General features: G+C 54.6%; 1 protein-coding gene across 6 annotated transcripts in view; it reads right to left on the minus strand.

The window, feature by feature from the left end:
• Positions 1–16,588, minus strand: part of TTLL4 (tubulin tyrosine ligase like 4) — a 24,379-nt gene continuing 7,791 nt past the window's right edge. For all 6 annotated transcript variants that reach the window (XM_083842714.1, XM_083842716.1, XM_083842715.1 and 3 more), the window contains 17 exons: positions 16,354–16,463; positions 15,831–15,894; positions 14,183–14,307; positions 13,854–13,964; positions 12,785–12,861; positions 12,108–12,302; positions 11,942–12,024; positions 10,808–10,936; positions 10,040–10,162; positions 8,373–8,471; positions 7,690–7,824; positions 6,884–7,021; positions 4,889–4,991; positions 4,396–4,606; positions 2,271–2,341; positions 1,543–1,625; positions 1–896 (listed from right to left, as the gene is read on the minus strand). In XM_083842714.1, the coding sequence (XP_083698840.1) occupies positions 755–896; positions 1,543–1,625; positions 2,271–2,341; positions 4,396–4,606; positions 4,889–4,991; positions 6,884–7,021; positions 7,690–7,824; positions 8,373–8,471; positions 10,040–10,162; positions 10,808–10,936; positions 11,942–12,024; positions 12,108–12,302; positions 12,785–12,861; positions 13,854–13,964; positions 14,183–14,307; positions 15,831–15,894; positions 16,354–16,463 (1,999 nt within the window). In that variant the 3' untranslated portion in view covers positions 1–754. The remainder of the gene's footprint in view (positions 897–1,542; positions 1,626–2,270; positions 2,342–4,395; positions 4,607–4,888; positions 4,992–6,883; positions 7,022–7,689; positions 7,825–8,372; positions 8,472–10,039; positions 10,163–10,807; positions 10,937–11,941; positions 12,025–12,107; positions 12,303–12,784; positions 12,862–13,853; positions 13,965–14,182; positions 14,308–15,830; positions 15,895–16,353; positions 16,464–16,588) is intronic.

The raw sequence follows: 16,588 nt of genomic DNA on the forward strand, positions 1-16,588 counted from the left end.
GCAGCCGAGTGCTAAACTTTAATGGAAATCCTTAAAAAACGAAGGGAAAATAGAGCAGCGCCCAGGAGAGCAGCACCTGCCTGCAGCCCCCACGCACGCGCTGCAGGTGCCCCCGGAGGAGGGACAGCACGGAGGGGACGCTCCCCCCAGCACCACCGCTGCCCTCGCACCGCCGGGAGCCAGGCAGGGGGGCAAAAGGCCCAGCTTCTGCCCACCACCCGCGGCTGGCAAAGGGCAGGAGGGTGGCACAGGCATTCAGAAAGGGTAATACACATGGGCTAGGAGGGCCAAGCCTTGCTCCTCCCAGAGGAGCAGTGCAGTGGCCAAGGACTTCTCTCCAGGGGTACCAGGCTCTCCCCGCTCTGGCCTGCAGTGGGGGGGAGCAGGCTTGGGTCCCTGGGGCTCAGGGTCAGTGCAGGGCGACACAGGCAAGCACAGGCTCAGCCCATGCTGGTCGGGGAAGGGAAGGCCAGGCTGACTCCAAACTGGCTCGCAGCTCCCGTGCAGCAAAGAAACCGCCCCCCCCGTCCGGCTTGAACATCCAGCCACAAACCCAACTTCGCCAGCTCCTGCCCTTTGTTTTAAAAAAGGAAGTCACACAGCTCTCCCCAGTAAAACATCCCTCCCTAAAAACAGCCCGCAGGCAAGTGCGCAGCGCAGGGGGGCTCCGCAGTCCTCGCCCTCCGGAGCCAGCTCCTGTCTCTTCCTTTGAGGTAGGTTGAGGTGTCCCCAGGGAGGGACGGCAGCTGCCCGCTCACAGCACCAGGGCAGCGTCTGAGAGGCAGCCGGCCGGCTTCTGGTCGGCTCCAGCAGCGTGCTTGGTGAGAGGTAAGCTCGGCGCGGGGCTGGGCTCCAGGCAGCTCGTGAGGTCCTCGTCGGCTGGAGGCAGGAGTTTGCTGCAGGAGAAAGGAGACCCCGTCCAAGCCAGGGACGGGATGTCAGGGGCAGAGGTTGGTCTTCCCGGCTGCACGTAAACCCAGCTGCACCCTGGCCTGGGCTCCAGATCCCTCTTCCCTCAGCACCAGAGGCATGCCTGCACCCTGCTTGGCTCACCCAGCTGAACTCCAGTCCTGTACCTCTCTGCGGAAGGCTGCCACAGCCAGCGGCACCCATTTGGCTTCCTCAGGGAAGCCAGCAGCCTGGGGCAGCCCCGCAGACCTTGCTGTACCCTCAGCCCCATGCTGGGGCACAGCCCCTGCTCACCACCGAGGTGGAGCAGGGCCCCGCGGGGGTCACCTTGCCAGCACGTCCTGACCGTGGGAGCCACTCCCCAAACATCTCACACAGCCCGGCTGTTCTGGGGCCTCGCACCGGCTGCACTGGGCATATGGTGCCAAAGAGACAGGCTCGGTCTTGTCGACACCATGCCAGCCCTACCAGTTGGCTCTCCGGAAATCAGATGCTGGCTTCAGACCCTGGCTTCAGACCCTGCAAACCTTCTTCCTCTCCCCCCAAACAAAGCTGGCCTCCCTGTTGCCAGTCCTCTCGCAGGGCGCCCGTCCCAAAGCCACGCTGTGAACAGCACGGCCCGTGCAAACTCACCCCAGTCCACCCAGTTCCAGTTTGCTGAAGCCATTTGACTGACCGCTGCTTTTCTGGAGGAGGAAGGACCTCGGTAAGGACCACTGCAGGAGGAGAGAAAGACAACCAAATGGCCATTCGAGCCACGGCAAAATCCCCCTCAGCCCGCTGTGCCCAGAGAACAGGCTGGGATCTGCGGTAGGCTGCCCTGCCGTGCTTCAGCTTAAACTGCCTTACACCGCTGTGCATCGTCACTGCCACCAGACTGTTCCCAGAATAGCAAACAGAGCAGTCTTTGCTCTCTGCTTAATGAATCCCTCTGCTGTAAGTGGGAGCAGAGCATCTTGAGGTCAGAAGAGTGGGTTTCTTCGCTAGATCAGCCTGCTCTAAGGCACAGGAGTGACAGACGGAGATTGTTCCCTCACCAAGGGGAATAAAGGGCAGGCGGGATGCTAAATTTGTAAGGCTGTGCCCGATGCATCCAAGGAGGCTCAGATTCAAAGTACTTGCAGATCTGATTTACTGCATGGACTTCACGTTAGTGAGGGATGGAGGAGTGTGGGTTTTTCCAGACTGCTGGAGGCCTCGGCAGAGAGGGAAGAACAGTGCAAACAGGTAGGGCAGGAGCAGAACGCGCAGGAAGTGCTTCTGAACCAGACAACCGCAGATTTGTGGGCTCTCTGTGCCCCTCTTCACACGCTTTGGAGCAAAGAACAACCTCTCCCTAGCTTACCCGTAGCCATACTCACCGTCTGGGCCAGATCCGTCCCCGCCCCGGTGTGGTACCCTTTGACACACCAGTTCTTGAGCAGCTCCAGACCTGGGCAGCGACAGAACAGACAAGAAGCAAGAATGAGCGGCAGACAGCTAAGTCTCCCCCAGCTTGGGGCGCACAAATATGCTGCGGAGCGTGAACTGACCACACGGCCCAACGGCACGCAGTAACTGCATGAACACGTGCCTCAGCCCCAGCAGCCACGGGGTAAACCCAGGGCGTTCACCCTTTGTACGAGCAAACACCGCCGGGCGCCAGCACGTGGGCTGCCGCAGGGCCTGCCTTACTGCCGGGGAGCCAGGCGCACCGAGCAGCAGGCTCAGCCACGCAGGGAAACTGGGGCAACGCGGGATTTGCTGATTTGGACCAGACTGGCTGTCCCCGGAGCCCGGTGCCTGCCAACGGCAGCGCCTGATTTGGGCTGCGCTGGTGAAAGTTCCTCCAGTGCAAATGTAGAGCAGCTCCGCGGTCACCGGCCCCTTTTCCCGGGGGACAGCAGCTCAGGCAGCCTCCTCCCCGCACAGCGCCGGCCAGCCGCAGGAGCTCGGTGCATCATCTCCTACCTGCCTGGAGACACCCAGGCCAGGCCAGCACACGCACAGCTCAGCGTGGGCCAAGACCTGGGCTCCATCCCCGGCAGATGCCAAGGCTGAGGTGCCGTGAGAGTTAAGAACCTGCACACCAGTGGCCAGGAACTTGACGCTGCCCCAGCTGGGGTTACTGCGGCTTGCTATACGATACCAGCCCTGGCTATAGGAGGAATCCTTGCTGCCCAAACTGTGCTCCTCGGTGACCTTTCAGCAAGCCCCAGGATCTTAGGGGGTAAAAAAAAACAAACAAAAAAACATGTTGGGGGCTGAGGGCAGCAGTGAGGCTGGACAGCCCTGCCCCAGCTCTGTGCACCAGGCAGGGCTCTGCACCTTGCTGGCCAGGGAGAGATGAGGACAGCACGGAACATATGTCACTGGGAACAGGGCACAGGGAGATTGGGTTTTACTCGGGTGAAGGTCAGCAACGGGGTAGAGCAAATCTGCTTGCTGGGCTGCCAAGGGGATGCTGGAGCACTGAACCGGGACCCAGCCTGAGCAGCAAAGTTCAGGGCAGCACTTCAGTGAGGATGACGACAGGATCTTTCCTCCAACTGACGGAAGAGCATCCAGAAAAGGCATTAGCGAGGCAAAGAATGACACATGCTGACAGCACAGCTGGAGAGGGCTGCGAGGTTGTCATCTCTCCGTGAAGGACAGTCGCTGACCCCTTTGATATTTGCTTAAACAGCAGTGAAGAGTGACAAAAGATTTTTTTTTTTCTTTTCTTTTTGCTTTCCTCTGTGTTACAGCCACTCCAGGAGCACACATACAGCTGTTTCAGTGGAAGGATGGCTCCTTCAGAAACATCTCCAGCGAAGTCAGGAGCTAGATGGAGAGCCCTGAGCCACCGGCTCACTCCTTTTGTGTTCTCCAACCCCTCGCACTGGACCTCTGCTAGTTTTCTCTCCTAAACAGCCTCTCCCACTGTCCTGGGTGAGAAAGAATTGGTCGGGCCAGCAAGCCTCACTAAAGGCCAGTTTTTGATAAAATACAGAGCTGTCCTGGAAAGATGGAAATGACAGCTAGATTTCTAGGGTTTAGGAAAAACACCCCTTTCTCCTGCATGCAGGCAGACACTTCTTCATTGATTAGAAAGCAGCAGAAGACCAGGGAATAGGCCCAATTTTCCCTTCACTTCGCAGATCACCGGTAAGGAACAAACCCCAGCAACTCCAGCTGTTTCTCCCTCAAAAGAAGGCAGAGTTGTGCACCAAGAGGCCAGAGTTACAGGCTGACGGCAGAATCCAGCCTGCTTCGGTTGGATACTAGGAAACCCTAAGGCCCCTAGAAGTGCTGGTGCTGAGTTTACCAGCACAACCAACATCTGTGTTCAACTCAGAGTAAGCTTTTCCTGGCATGTGAAGCAGCCTGGGAGGGGAACATATTTCCTAGGTTAGTGTGGAGGCAGGCAGCTCCCTCTCAAAACGCATAGTTCAGAAGTCTCCCACGACCGCAGGCGGGAGCCTGCCTGACTCAGGTAACCACGCCAGGCTCTCGGACGGCAGTTACCTTTGTGTTTATTCAAGTAGTATTTGAGCTCCCACTGGGTCACCAGGATGTTGAAGTAACGAGGCTGCTCGAAGAAGCGCAGATACCGCATGGAGATGTGGGTGGGGAACACCCGCTCAAACTGCCCGCGCCGGGAATACTCGTCCTCTGTCTCCACGAGGATGCGGACATCATCTGGGGTCAAGACGTCCAAGACAGAAGAATAAAAATCCTGCAGACAAGAGCAGCCCAGGGTCAGGGAGAAGTGCACTACGTTTTGTCAGTCCCCTTTCCCACCTCCCTACTCCCCAAACCCTTCCAGGCAGAGGTAAACATGTGCCTGTGCAGCAGTAGTTTAAGCAAACCTGACTTATTTCTGATCAGCTCTCTCGTCGAGATTGCACCCAGAGGGGCACAATCAGAAAAAGAGCATGGGATAGACAAGTGGGATCGTTTGGAAAAGTGACTTGGCAGCACTCTGGCACTGCAAGTAGCAGAGGAGGTTGTGTCATACCTGGTCAGGCACCTTCTGCATCAAGTAATAGGCCTTCTTCACCTTCTCTGCTGTGAAATGCTCAGAGGCTGGCCTGGGCTTCTCCTTGAATGCACTGCCCAGACTGAGGACACAAAAAAAAAAAAGGTGGTAGAACATTAAAGCAAAGCAAAGTACTGCTGTGGCAGGGCTGCTCCCAGCAACTTCAGTGTGATCATGACACCCTTGGGAAGATGCCGTGGAGGAGAGAACGTTTTCTCCAAGGATTTCACTAGTTCTGAGAACAGTGATGCACCCGCAGCCTTGTGCATCAGCACAGGACCCAGGCAGGATGTGGGCTGGGCAACAAGGAGGATCCTGCCAGCTCCTCACCGAGCCACTGTAGCATTCCCTCATCTGAAACATTAACAACCACCTCATACCCACACAGGATGCAAGAGGACCAAAGACACAGCATGACCTGATTCAGAGCACACGAAGCCTGGAGGGATCACAGATTTACACCCCACCTGGGATGCAGTTCCCTAACTCCTACAACAGACCTGGGCGTGCTGGTACCCAGCACTGGTACTGTACAAGGCAGGAGAGCACCGTTGGATCAAAGACTTCCTCACGCAACGCCCAAGAATTCCCAAGCCTTGATTTCAGCTACAGCTCCACATGCCATGGGAAATCCTGGCCTTTTGTATGATCTGACCAGCAACCATCTAAACTATTCTAAGCACCCAAATGAACCGTTTGGGGATGCCAGAGTCTAGGAGATACTTGTCCAACACCTTTTAACACTTATATCAACACAGCTAATTTGTTCTGCTGCCACAAAAATAATTAGAAGCGCACAGATCCAAACAGGAAGAGCAGAGCCCCGAGGCTGCACTGCACGGTTCTTGGGAACATTCAAATCTACTGGAATTATGCCCGTATGCAAAAGAAAAAAAAAACCCTTCGTATCCTTCCCAGGGCAGGAGATACAGTTAAGCAAGCTTGACTGTGGATGCAGGAACTCTGGTAATGCATCATCTGAACCATGTTAAGGATCTGGTTAATCCCCTGCAGGTCCCTCCAAGGACACCTGCCCTTCAGCACCTCCGTCGCAAGCCGCAAATGAGCGTGTGATCAAAGCGCCGCACACGAGCTGGCGAGAGCTCCCTGGGCTGGAATGGGCCCGCGCTCCAAGCTTCTCCCTTAGCTCACGGCACACAGCAGGCAGGAGGCGAGAGTCCCATCTTCCTCCGTGTCTGCACATCACCACGTGCGGGTGCTCACCCCAGCAGGCTGCCCCTTCAGTGACGTAGGGCCAGCAGCCTCTCTGCTACTGCAGGGAACGGGACTGGTCCTCCCCACCCCTTGTCAGGTCCGAAACCAGTAAAAGCCCAAACCGTGGTAAAACACAAAAGGAAAAGGGGCTTGGGTGGGCACATGCCCAGGAATAAGCCTTACACAAAAAAAAAAAAAAAAAAGAAAAAAGCAAAAAAAAAGTCACTTTTATTGCAAGACAAAACTGCACACCCACAAGCATGTTCTACATCCTCTGACACCTGTAATTCTGCCTAAGGAACAAACTGCTCCAGCCTTTGCAAAATAACAGGTGCTCCTCTTGCTCAAGGTGGCAGCATGTCAGCTCTGGGGGATGGGGTAAGTGGATCCAGCCCCAACACAGCCAGCCAGCCCTCCAAGCAGATGGAGAGGCGGTGTGGCTCAGCATCGCGTTAGTTCTGGCAGGGGGAAGGAAGACTTGACTAACTGCAGAGCAAGCACGAATTACCCTGGCCTGGCCTCACTTCCAACTATGGACTTGCAGATCAGGCATAAATCCTTCTGCCTCGAAGAGACTGCAGGAACCAGATACCCATGTGATGATGCAAGTCCCTCAGACCCACAGCTGAAGAACCAGCAGGCACAGGCTCTTAACAGCACAGAAACCAGCATCTGTTGGGCTGAAAACAGCCCCCGGATGAACTGCCCCGGGAGAAAAGCCTGCTTTGCCCTTCTGCCCTGACAGAGAAGGGGGCTGACCTGCACATGGAGTCACTTCCAGTCTGCGGCCTTGAGGCTATGCTGTCCGTGCTGGGCAGAACGAAGCCAGCGAGGTTGAGCAGGTCCCGGATCATCTGGCCCTTGATGCTCGCATCCAGAGGGGAGTTGGAGTGGAGGCTGCGGGAAGGAAGCACCACAGCAGTCTGAGAGCTAGAAGAGAGGTGCTGAGCCCCGTGTCCCCCGACATCATGCCCTCCCTCATGGGGGCTCCCCACCACAAATGGTTCACTTCACTCCCTCTTCCCAGAGGGCTGCTGTAAACTGGCAAATCCACCCCAGAGCCCTGCCTGGGATCCCAGCTGTGTCCAGCTCATGCCCACCCACTTTCAGAGGCAGGAGAGGTGGTGCTCCCAGCTCCCAGCCCTGCCGGAGCAGCACGCCCAGGTGCAGACAGGGAACAAGCAAGACAGGAGTGGTGCGTGAGGCAGCGTAGCCACCGATCACTTCTGCCCACGCCAAGAAGAAATCTCTGCCGTCACCCATTCCCCACATGATGCATCCTCCTTTGGCCTTCCTTTTTTCATGTGTTCTTCCCTGGCTCTAGCGGGAGCATGCCCAGCAAAGGTTCCTGAGCTGAGGATGGATTCTGCTTTTGTAAATAGGGAGGACTTTGCAGGAGGACTGCAAGGATTCCTGCAATCGGGAGAGGGCGGCTTCAAAGCCCACCGTCTTTCAGCACAGGGTGCAGGGGGCATCACAAGCCAAATTCACTTTGTGATAAAAGAAAGGCTGTCATCCACCCTGCACTGGCTCAGGGACAGACTCTGGCGGATCAACTGCTTTACCTTGGGGAAATGTTGACCTCTAAGATCCAGGGCTTGAGGTTTTCATCCAGCATGATATCAAACCCAAAGAGCTCATGGCAACAATACGGCCGCCGCACGTACATCTTCACCAGGCTGTTCACGTAGGGCTCAGATCTGCAAGCCAAGTTAAAACGCTCATTTCCAACAGGCAGGCGGCAGAGATCTGACTGTTCACAGCACACTGCCGGTTCTGAGAGCGCACGCAGCCACATGCTGCGGGAACGGGTGGGCTGAAAGACTGATGCAGGTCTGCAAGCTGCTGCTGCACTGCGTATGGATCCGGCATCAGATCCTGAGCAACCTCCCCACCCCCCCATAGCTGCCCCCACCCCAGCCTTCGTCAGACAGGACCCACTTCTGAAGGCAAGGGACTTTTATTCTCAGGCATCCTGCGCAAGTAGCGCAGCGGGTGGCAAGCAGGGCAGAGTGCCAGGTACGCTGCACCCTCCTGGTCACTCCCCCTGCACTGCAGGCAGGGCCAGGAGACAGAAGGTCTGCTCACCCCTAGCAGCTACTGCGGCAAGAACACAGGTAACAAGACGAAAGGAAGGATCCGGAGAGAAATACTGAAGCCGACAGCGGTGGCAGCATTTAGATTAAGAGCAAAAGGACCAGGCTGAGAGGGAGCTGAGAGGAACAGAGCAAGGGGTGCCAGGACTCACGCAATGATGGTTTTGATAACGATGTCCTTAATCTTCTCCCAGATGGCCTCGCTGTTAACTCCTTTCTGGGTCAGGTAACTCCAGAGAGCTTTGAGCGCCCTGGGAGACAGAAAGCAAAGAGATGGTTTTGTAGCCTCTTGCTGCCCAACCCTGCTAGGGAAGTGCAAACAGCGACGGGGAGCTCTGACAAAGCTCTTCCTTAGCAGCAAGCCAGGGGGCAAATCTCCACCTTTCCTGAGCGCAGGCATCCCTCTGCCATCCTCAAACCACTCAACTCCTGGTTGCAGCCCTCCCCAGCCTGGCACCTCATCTTGCAGGGCCAAGCTACCAGAACCATAAATCTATCACAGACTTGTCCCAGCATTGGAGTAATAAGTCCCAAATTAGCACATGAGCAAGGTACGTCAGCCCCAGATCTTCTTTTCCCTCCCCCTCCGTGTCCTTAGCAAACCTCCCCTTCCTGCAGGCCTTCTCCAGGAGCACTGCAAAGCAGCTCAGCAGGAATCCAGCAGGACCCCCGTAAATCTTTTAGCTAGAGTCATTTCGCTGAGGCTCTGGGGGTGGAGAGATTTCATTTATTTTTATTTTTATATTGTGGAGAAAAGGATGGTGGGGGAGAGTATCTCTGCTTTTTATGAGTTTCCCACACCACACCAAGCGCTGCAAGTTGCCCTGACATCAAGCCAAGGATGCTCAGATGTTACTTAAATGAGACCGTGTGGCTAATGGCCAGGAATCCAAAGGTCACGCTTCCTGCATTCAAGATGGAGTTGATTACAGCCACTCTCATCTTTAACGTGGGAGCAGCCAGCTTTGATTTGCGTGGCGGTACCAAAAACCACACGATCCCACCCCCACGGGATGCCAGCTGCGGGGGGACAGCAGACCCTTCCCGGTGTACCTGTGGAGGAACAGACCACTGGGCAGCGGGTCGGGGTCTAAGAAAGCAATCCTATCACAGCAAGGCACCTCCTGCAGCTTCCCTTTGAAGTGAACTAAGTTGCGCCAGCCCAGGCCCACAAATCGAGAACTCTAACCTGCACTATTTTTAAAAGACTTTAAACACCACTGTGGAATCAGAGACAACTGCCTGAGCACTTGGATCAGTCCGCCCATGGGACAGCAGGGAACAGAAACTCCTGCAAGGCTGCAGCCCTCCTCTGAAGTGAGTAGAAGTGCACCACTGCTCCTTAGCACCACGTCCTATTCACACCAATTAGCACACACACGTTACCCATTTTGTACCAAACCTGTTCCATTCCCTGGCTCCACAGAGAAGTTCAGCGTGCGATGGGCAGAAGCTCCCATCCAGCCCACCTAGCTAATTTAAGCTAAGTCAGAATTGCCTATCAAGTTTCTAACAGGAAAAAAAAAACCACCAGACTCAGCCTTAACCACATCCCATCAACCGTACACTAGGGCAAGAAGATGAATGAGCACAGATGAGAGTTGAGCTTAAAGCAGGGAACAGCACAGGCAACAACCACAGCTGAAGCAGCAGTGGACAGGATAAGTCACAGGCCAGGAGAAACCCACTTCTCCAAGCAGGAGAAGAAGATACAGGAAGCACCTTCGAGTTTTGGGTACAAATACCGGAAAAAGGCTGACTTTACAGGGAAAAGAAAGAGCTGCCACTGTGCCCTGAAAGCTCCCCACCAAACACCTACCATTTGTGTCCCTGACAAGCAGTCTCATCCGAATTGGACTTATACTCCGTGTTCTTCTTGTTCACGCTGTAATTGGTCAAGTGCACAAATTTGTTGCTGAGGCTCTTCATCGAGGAGGAGTACCTAGAGGAGATGACAGCAGTACAAGCAGTCTGAGCTTGAACTGGTTGCCCTCAGGGCCACGGTGCAAGCAGCAGCTCTGTTCTCAGCTTGGACACCTTTCCTCTTGGCCACCCACTAGCCCTGCCGCTGTCCTCTCCCAGGGCGCTGGGAGCAAGGTCTCCTCCACAACGTCTATCCCCACAGACCCAGAGCTGACAGGACAAAGGTCGAGGCACAGAGCAGGCTGCCTTGGGGCCGAGGGATGCAATCCCACCCTTGCAACAGGTCCTAAAGAAAAGACCAGAGCATTGCTGAGCAAAAGCAGTGATGGAACTGCAGCAGCCCAGTGCGATATAGTCAAAAGTGGACGGGACATCTTAATTTATGGTATGTCAACTCGAAGCACAGGCAGCACGTTTATCTTGAGCTGATCTTGCTTTGGGAAAGGTGGATGAATGAAGCATCCTCTCAAATTTCCTTTCAATACTACCACCTGCAATGACTCCGTGTGTTTCCAGACTCTTCTTCAGCAAACAAGCAAGCTACAGCTTTGAGCATCCACTGTACATGGAACACCTGCCTCCTGCCCAAGCTAACGGGTGCCACAGCCACGCGTGGTCTCAGTGCTGAGGAAGACCCCCGTCGCCTCTCTGCCACACAACCTACTTGCAGCTAGCGAAGCGAACCAGTCCGTCCTTGAACAGGTAGACCCTGAGGGGATCGTAGCAAGTGACATAAACGTAGATCCTCAGGTCAAACTTCCTCCCGCCAATGAGGTAGGGTTTGTGCAGGTACCTGCAAAGGGAAGCGAGCGCCAGGAGAGAGTTACAACGTACAAGAACATCTCTTGCCTCCACCCCGGAAGGCTTGGCAAAAACAGACATCAATCTGAAGACCAGCTGAAGCCCTTCTAAACAGCACTTCCAATCTAAGTGCATCACAGTCCCCTGCTCAGTCCCATTTTGAAGAGATTTTTCCCAGGTCTAAGGCATAGCAGCTTTTCATACCTACAGTACAGGTCAAGGTATTTGGGAACGTTTAAGATGTACAGTGGGCCACAGATGGTTTGGTTCAGTGCAGGGAAACAGCTGGAAATTTTCACCCAAATCATCTCATTATTCACCCCACCTCAAGAGTTCATGATTTTCCATAAGAGAGCTTATCGCTTCGCATGGGAAGCGGACAAGCCAACACGGCAGTTCCCCGTCTGTCAAACACCAGACAGTATTCCTGCCCTCACGAGAACCTCCCCGGAAAGCAGACACAAACCAAGATGAGCTACTCCATTTTTCTGCACAAGGAGAAAGAGATTCTGAAAAACCTCTCTTATTTCAAGACAACCCTTTGACCAACACCTAACATACACGTAGGCTCTTACTGCCCCATTCTAACTTGGGTAAGAACAAATCTTTGGAAGTTCCCTACTCTTCCCAGGGTGCTTGTGAGCACCGGATAAGGCTCGTTTGCCTCTAAAGACACCAAACCCCAGAGTTCAAAGCAGTGGGAGTGGGATCCCAGCAGAGCTGAAGCTGGCTCACCTGCCAGACAGAAGCTCCAGAACGCCTGTGGAGCCAGACTAAGATCTAGATTGTACCCAAGGCCGCAGAACTTCCTGCAGGGATAGCAGCACTCCTGTAAGCCAGGCTTCCAGCAGCAGCATTACGCCCAGGCAGCAGAGAAGTTTCCAGATGCAAATCAGATGCTTCTGCTCTGCTGGGTAGTGGCCAGATCTGCCCAGATCTGGCCTGAGGGATGAGACGCCAGGAAGTCAACCTGTCAACCTTGTTTTTCTTCACTCACCTCTGCACCAGCAGTGGTCTCCTTTTGGGGAGCTGGCTCCATTTGTGGATAACCTGAATGCCAATGCCTCTTGCTGATGCTGGCTGCAAAACATCAACAAGAAGGGATCAGATGTTCTCCCTGCAGCTACACAGGGACAGGGAATCGAGTGCAGCTTTGCCCTTACTGGTTTCACAATCCATTTCTGTTGGCTAGCTCCTTCCTCCCATGCTTTCCTGAGTAATTTGATGTCCTGGGGCAGGATGAAGGACTGGGGGAAGAAGTTAAACTCTTTCTTTCCACAGCGAGTCTGCATCTTCAACAGGTTGCGCCACAGACGGTCTTTTCTCCCAATTTGAAACGAACCAGGGAAGTGGTTTAGCTGGAAAGGAACCCAGATCCCGTGAGATCTCCCCGACACCCCATGCTGCTCCCTGGCCAGGGGATACATCCTCTCTGAACCCTGCGCAAGGTCACATCTTCCTTGCTCCCCCCGCAGCCCTGCACCAAGGCAGGACCCATCTGCTCTTGAAGCTTCGCAGTGACAAACAGTCCTGGCTCGGTTCTGCCAGCGGAAAGATTACTCTAAACAACAATAACTGGGTTTAGACAAACCCACACGTGAACAGAGCTTAGCTACAGCCTTGCTCCGTAGGTAGCCAGCAGAGTTGTTCGCTCAGCTCCCATCTGAGCCTGTTTCTTGGGCTCATCTCCCAGCACAGAAATACCAGCTGCCACACAGGGAAAGGGACAGTGCAAGGACAGTTTGCACAGCAAACACCTGGCCCCGAAGGGGGGACTCCCAGACTGCTCCCAGCACGCTCTCCACCTACGTGAACGAGGTCAGCCCACAACATCCCCTACCTTCTGGTGCTCCCGGATGGCTCTGAAGCTGGGGGATTTCATGTGGTGGCCCCAGCAGCCCAGCCAGTCATTGCTCTCTGCAGGAAAAACAGAAAAGTCCATGACCAAGCACCCTGCCGCCCACAACACCCCCTCAACCCAACAGCACCCCATTTCCTTGGGCTGGTAGAAACATGCCAGGGATAATGCACAGCAATAGCTCAAAGCAGTCACAGTGGTTACGGCAAAGCTGCCCAACCAAGGGCTGTGAGCGGGATCCAGTCAACCAGGAGGGTCGTATCCCCACAGACAGGACTGCTGTAAAGGGTCTGTGCAGACACGAGGTCAAAGAAATAGCTTTGAACCCCCAGTATCTTATCCTTACCTTCCTTTTTTTCCAGCAGGCAAATAAAGCAGTTAGCTAATCAGCTCTGCTCTGCATAGGGATGCGTAGGATTGCAAGACTTGTTAGGTCTTGGTCTGCCCAGCATGCCTCATTGTATCCCTCAAATTAACTGAGCAGAGGTCTCCCGATACACGCAGGAGTCCTGTAAATACTTTTAGCAGATCACACTGCAGGGTATGGATGAAGGCTGTGAATGCTCAGTGCTTCCTCAGCCCTCTCCTACCCGTCTCTTCAGGGCCAAGATCCCAGCCCAGAGAACTCGCCAGTTAAAGTCAGAGAGAAGGCCATCATCTTCCTCAGCACATGGGGACGGGGGGCAGCGGTGCTGGGCTTGGCACCAGAAGAGCACCAGCCTTCTTAGGGTGGCAGCACCATCTAGAGGCACAGCTCAAACAAGCCAGATCCCAGCTCTGCTGCCCCACACGCTGCCCCAGCTCCTGCCAACACAGGAGTATGTCCCCGTGCTCCATGCCAAGGACAAGCCAAAAGGGAGACCGGGTTCTGCCGGGCCCCACAGAGCTCAGATATTGCGGCTCAGACAGGCAGAAGCAGGAACCCAGCATCCTACAGTGCCGAGCCTGTATCCTGTTCTGCTCCTCGCAGGCAGTCTGCCTTCTCACACCCACAGGCTGGAGGCGAGAGAGGACGCGATGCATCAGCTGCTGCCAGCCTCCCACAACTTACTTTTGCTGACTCTGAAGTGAGACCTGCCAATGGTTTGCTTGACGATGTTTGGCGTGACTGTGCACATTTTCCACCGCAGCAGCTTCCTCTGCTCCCAAGGCAGCTTTTCCACTAGGAAGGCAAAAAGTTGAGGACAGGAGGAAACCAGACGCGATACCTTGATTTCCTACAGCTGTATCCAGGGCAATTCTTATGTTTTGTTGCACAGCCACCAGGTCTGCAGGGAGGGTGTGTAACCCACTTTCCAGAACTAGCACGGAGCAGAAGACCCGAGGGCTGGGGGAGATCCAGGATGCTGGAACACGGCACGGCAACACGCCCCAGCTCACCTCTCTCATCCCGCGTACTGAAGTAGATGGTTGGAGGCACATTAGGGAATAAACTGCAGACAAGAGCTGGTTTGAGCACCTTCTCCTGATCCTCTGTGGGCTGGGACAGGCACTCGATGCGTTTCCTAGGAGAGATGAAGCAGCAGGCAGATGGCTAAAGGTGAAAAACAGCACAGGGAGCATCTACACGTGCAGTCCCATAGAGGCCAGTTTACATCTCAACATCCATAAGCTACTGTCCACAGTTGCCATGAACCAATGAGTTTCTGTTACCTTTGCAAAAATATATTCCAAAGAGGGCAGTACATACAAGAACAAAGGGACAACGTCAGAGACAGGAAAAACACTAAAGCAAAACCAGACACCCAGGCAGGATCCAAGAGGAAACTCAGGAGGAGGTTATGACCCTAAAGGGACCGTGGCCACTGGAACAATCAAGTAAGGAGCTAGGAACAGCAGAAGAAGTGGAGCCACATCACACTGACCAGCCTCCTGTGGTGCCCCTCGCCTCCACAAGGGAAACATGCAGCAACGGGTCTGGAGATCAGTAAAAGGAGAGAGCTGGGCTGTTCTTCCTGAGTGGCTATTTCTCTACATCCATTATTTTCAACGTCAGAACCAGTAAAAGTTTATTAATCAGCAATAAATCAAACGGATTGAAATTCCTTGACACGAAACTGTTCTGATGTGGCCCGAGACTGCAGCAATCAGGAATTTGCATCATTGCAATGCGGTGCAAGCAGTGGGCGTACAGGCCAGTAACCAATCTGCAGGGACAAGGGGTGGAGTTTGCACCAAATATGTGTGCCAACTGTTGTTATCTCCTTGTGGGTTTTGCAGGGGCACGGGGCGGAGTTTGTTACACAATAAAACCTATAACCTGGTCCACAGGAGCACGGGGTAGAGACAGTAATGCATGCATGTTTAAGATGTTGTAACCCTCTTGGTTTCGGTGCGTTTAGATTAGATATAAGGAAGAAAATCTTTACTCTGAGGGTGTTGAGGCACTGAACAGGCTGCCCAGAGAAGCTGTGGATGCCCCATGCCTGGAAGTGCTCAAGGCCAGGCTGGACAGGGCTTTGGGCACCCCGGTCTGGTGGGAGGTGTCCCTGCCCATGGCAAGAGGGGTGGAATTAGATGGGCTTTAAGGTCCCTTCCAACCCAAACCGTTCTATGACTCTATGTCAATCCCTAATATCTGGGAGGAAAGGTAGAACCGGTAACACATCCATTGCTACACACGTGATGATGCTATAAGCAGAGTTTATAATGAACAACATTCACACAGAAGTTCTGAAGCGTTTTGCAGAGGCGAGGGCTGGGATGTACGGAGCATAATTGGCACGGGTTTGGTAGCAGGTGGCCTCCGGAAGGAGGTGAGGGACTGCTCAGTGCTGAAGGCATCTGCCTGAGCGATGCAGGCTCCTTCCCTGGGGCCAGCTGCTCCTCGTGTTGCCTCCCCAGGATGTTTTGCTGTCAGCTGGGTAATAGAGAGCTCAGAGTTCACCTGGCTTGAACTTTGTGGTCTGTTGCTATCTTCACTCCATTCCCTCACACATTACAGCTCTCCTCTGTCACCGCAGAGGACAAAGATGGACAAGTCTGGACAAAGATGCCAAGTTGCAGCGCACTATTTACAGCCACTAACCTGGATACGAGAGCCACAGAGCCGCGAGACGACACGCCAGCGACAGAGGAAGCATCCGAGTCACCTGCAGGAGGAAAGAGATCCGGGTTTTGTCTCTGCGGGGAACAAGTGCATACAAAGTTAGGAAGGGGGGAGAGAAAACAAATGGTCCTGGGGACAGACCCTTCTCTGCTGCCCCGAATCCTGGGATCCCAAGTTTTATCTGCTAACTTAACTGGTGGTATAAAGCACAGGGCAGGGGGTGCAACTGACAGCCCTGCACGCCGAGAAGAGCTGGGCAAGTGTCGCAGCAGGACAGTGCTGAACCCCTGCCCAGTTCCCAGAGGAACCCACACAGCTCCTCCTTGCTGCTAAGTCACGTTTGGGTTCAGCACAATCTCCAGGTCATCCTAAAGTGACCGCAGGAACGTGAGTCAGGGCGCAGCCTTCCTGCTGTGCTGCTCGCACCTCGCTCCCAGACAGCCCCTGCACTCCCCACCCTGCTGAGGCACGGGGCACAGCTCCCTTGGGAATGGGCACTCACTGTCCTCTTCCTCGTCTGTGCCACAGCTCTCATCCAGGCCATCGGGAAGTTCCTCCTCCACATCGTCCTGGGGATGGCTTGGCTCCAGCAGCGACTCCCCAGCAGCGACGCTGGGACAAAGCACATCACATTAGAGGGAGCAGCACGCGCTTTCTGGCTCCAAAAAGCCCGGGACCCACAAGGCAGCAATAGATATTTGGCCAGAGGAGTGACAGCTCTCCTCTCCCCAGTGCTG

The sequence above is a fragment of the Anser anser genome (assembly GCF_964211835.1).
Source record: "Anser anser genome assembly, chromosome: 6".
NCBI lineage: Eukaryota > Metazoa > Chordata > Aves > Anseriformes > Anatidae > Anser > Anser anser.